At 40.7% G+C, this 3,222-nt stretch overlaps 1 protein-coding gene across 1 annotated transcript; it reads right to left on the bottom strand.

Annotated features, from left to right (window-relative positions):
- Positions 1–288: 288 nt before the first annotated feature.
- Positions 289–2,684, bottom strand: LOC114735772 (uncharacterized). The gene is made up of 3 exons (XM_028923529.1): positions 2,332–2,684; positions 632–2,221; positions 289–517 (listed from the first exon to the last, which is right to left on the bottom strand). The coding sequence occupies exons 1-3, from the start codon at positions 2,682–2,684 to the stop codon at positions 289–291; spliced, it is 2,172 nt and encodes a 723-aa protein (XP_028779362.1).
- Positions 2,685–3,222: the final 538 nt, after the last annotated feature.

Here is a 3,222-nt window from a genome sequence, read left to right as displayed (position 1 = left end):
CAATTTGCAACATACATACAAATATTTACAACTAAAAATAGTCCATTCGCATGTGGACAGATTACAGCCTAACATATCCTGCGACAGCTATAGTCACCTACTGTCATGAAATTTTTCAACTATTGACACCACTATACAAAATATAATCGAACCCACCACCAAAAAATCAAAATGGGTTGTCATAGCTACTTCCCCAACAACTCAACAACTACATAGTGGGGCTCATTTATGTACAAAAGTAGCTGTGTGTTGAACCAAAAAAATAAAAGACCATTTTGAGCAACAAAGTCACCCAGGGTTCGGGTTAGTGCAAATCTTTCTAGTGTGACCAGCTTCACCACATCCTGAGCAATGATACGCTTTCTTCTGCTGGAATTGTGATTCAATCCTCCTACCTCTGGGTCTTCCAGCACGCCGAGTTGTCAATGGTGGTTGTAGGAAGATGGTGGACGAGTAATCTTCATATCGAAGGGAATCTGGCCTAGGGATGTCATGGGTCTCAACTGGAATCATGAGTCTGCCATAAATTTTCTTTTGGGCTGAGAGTAAAAAGCAATCCTCGACATATGCATATATATTACCATATACCTTCTTGATTGCAGCACACGCATGTGGGCAAGGTAGTCCTGACATTTGCCAACCTTTGCAGGTGCATTCACGTAACACAAGATTTACCCGCACATCTAGGTTTCCCAATCTGACCCTGAAATTGTTCATTCCATAATTTTGCACATCCATTCTTTCTGATCTGGCCACATGATCCATCAACTTTTCCTCTATATTAGGTCCCACACCATTGCTCCAATTCGTCATGGCTTCTTTGCTGTGGTACATCTTGTTTGCCAATTTTTCCCTGTGCTCATGTATCAAGACAGCTATGTTGTGCTTCCTCTCACCAACAAGCCAAGCATTAAAGGATTCCGCTAGATTTGTTGTGATATTGTCCCACCTCTTGTAAGGAAATTTGCTTTGTGCCCAACGGTCAATGTCTCCATTTGTTTGAAGCCATTGTCCTAATTCTGGACAAAATGCCATTAGCTTTTCCATACTGCAATCAAAGTCTCTATCAAGTCTTGCGTATGCAATAGAATCAAGTAATTTTAGTGCAACTTCCTTTGTCTGTCCGCTGGTCCTCCTCTTTCCCCTGGTTATCTTCAAAAACTCAGCACTGTAATTCTCCTTCACATGACGGTAGCAAAAAGCATGTCGATCTCCTCCAAACACGGCTTGCACTGCACCTTTTATTGAGTTGTGTCTATCCGATACTATTGTCACTTCTAATGAGCCCGTAATATCCTTTATGTTACCAAGAAACCATGCCCAGTCATCAAGCGTCTCACCTCCAACAATCGCATATGCAAGTGGGAATAATTCATTATCCGCGTCATACGCTTGTGCTCCCAATAACGTTCCTTTGTACGGACCACTCAAGTGGCATCCATCCACATATAATACAGGTCTGCCACCTTTCAAAAACCCTTCTACACAGCAACCGTATGCAATAAATACAGCTTGAAATCTATTATCTGATGATGCAACCCACTTTGCTACCGTTTCTGGATCACTTTCCTTCAGCCTTTCACATATCCAAGGGATTAGCATATAAGACTCCTGCGGACAACCATGAATTTTTTCCAATGCTTTCTCTTTCGCCCTATATGCTTGTTGGTAGTTGAGCCTCAACCCATACTCTCTTTCCAAATCCCGTCTAATGTCATTTGGAGCTTTGTGCATGCAAGAAATCAACTCATCTATTATGACTGCTGAAGCAAGTTTGCACCTCTTTCTCTGAGGGACAACTAAGTTGTCTTGTGCATAATGCAAGTGTTCATAGTTAAATCTTCTCACAACTAGGAATCCATTATTCTCACCTACACCATATGCTGAAATTTCCCAGGGACAACCATCTACACAGCACTTCACAATCATCTTATGCCTATCATTCTTTACGTACCGGTAACCAAACTTGTGTGCAAGGCTATACTTATATAATGCCTCTCTAAAATGTTCAGCACTAACAAAGGTTTGCCCTCTTGACATCAACAAATCTGCCCACTTTGATGAATTCATCACCGCTATTGGGGTTGGCAACGTTTCCATACCTACACTTCCTATCAGTGTTGGCACATCTTGTACGGAAGATATGTTTATGTTGTCTGTGTCTAGATCCAATTCCATTGCAGATACTGACATTCCACAAGGGCCAACCAAATCATCTAACCTGCATAAACAAATACAGCTATTCAGTATTACAGTTCAATTTATCAAAATTGGACATATTCTTTCTTATCCTACACACAATCTTAATAAAACCAGTTGAGAACAACTTACTCTTGTACACTGTCCAGCTGTGACACTTGTGTGAAGTCTTTCTCATTCTCACAAACATAAACATGGCCACTACTATTGTTGTACTCAATTACTTGTCCAACACCAATATCGTCAACAAGATCCAAGAATGTATCCCGGTCAAAGCTAACTGTGTACTTCATTTTATATTCACGAGTCCCTGGCCACACATCATGAGCTACCATGCATTGTAGTTCTTCATATGTCATCCCTTCTCTAATCAATCTTCCAGTAATGATGCCCCCTTCATAAATGAATTTCCCTTCTGAGGTCTTTACAAAGTGCCCTCTAACATGAAAGATGCAAAATACTTGTTTCCTACTACTGCTAGCCATTTATCCTCTGCTGCTGCACATCATTCAAGTATGACACAACGTACGTTTACATCAGCAATTTGACAATTGACAACAAGAATTAGTATTTTCACAACATTATATTGCTTTTTCTCGCACACAACCAGAATTACCAAATTTACCATCGTACTATGTATTTTCACCATTCCTCTGCGCGTCTACCTGTCATATAACCCATTCCAGGCCACACACCCATTTCCCTTTCTTTTTCGCCTACCTATGTTCCTTCAGCAGTGCATTATTCTCAATATGCACCCACTTTTGAAAACATCACAAACACCACATCTTTAACAACTTAAAACAGCATCAGCATGAATTTCTTAAACCATAAAACCGTAAGATTTGCAACTCACTCCCAACCTACATGCCCATGCACTTAAATACTCATTTCTTCCTCATTCACCCATCACAACCCACCTGTGCTAACCGAATCACACCAACAAAACCAAAATTTTAACAACAAAATCTTACCTCCCACGCCAACCTGACGCTACTTCCAGAGAACACGCAACACTGTAGG

The sequence above is a fragment of the Neltuma alba genome, unplaced genomic scaffold (assembly GCF_004799145.2).
Source record: "Neltuma alba isolate B1F8T4 unplaced genomic scaffold, ASM479914v2 tig00002709_pilon, whole genome shotgun sequence".
Lineage (NCBI taxonomy): Eukaryota > Viridiplantae > Streptophyta > Magnoliopsida > Fabales > Fabaceae > Neltuma > Neltuma alba.
Note: the sequence above shows the minus strand (reverse complement) of the source record. Positions and strands in the feature narration are given on the sequence as shown.

Coding starts and splice junctions, on each gene's coding strand:
- LOC114735772 (XM_028923529.1), bottom strand. CDS start 2,684: ATGGCTAGCAGTAGTAGGAAACAAGTATTTTGCATCTTTCATGTTAGA. Junction 2,222..2,331: donor CAGCTGGACAGTGTACAAGA/GTAAGTTGTTCT, acceptor TTGTTTATGCAG/GTTAGATGATTTGGTTGGCC. Junction 518..631: donor ACCTGCAAAGGTTGGCAAAT/GTCAGGACTACC, acceptor AATTTATGGCAG/ACTCATGATTCCAGTTGAGA.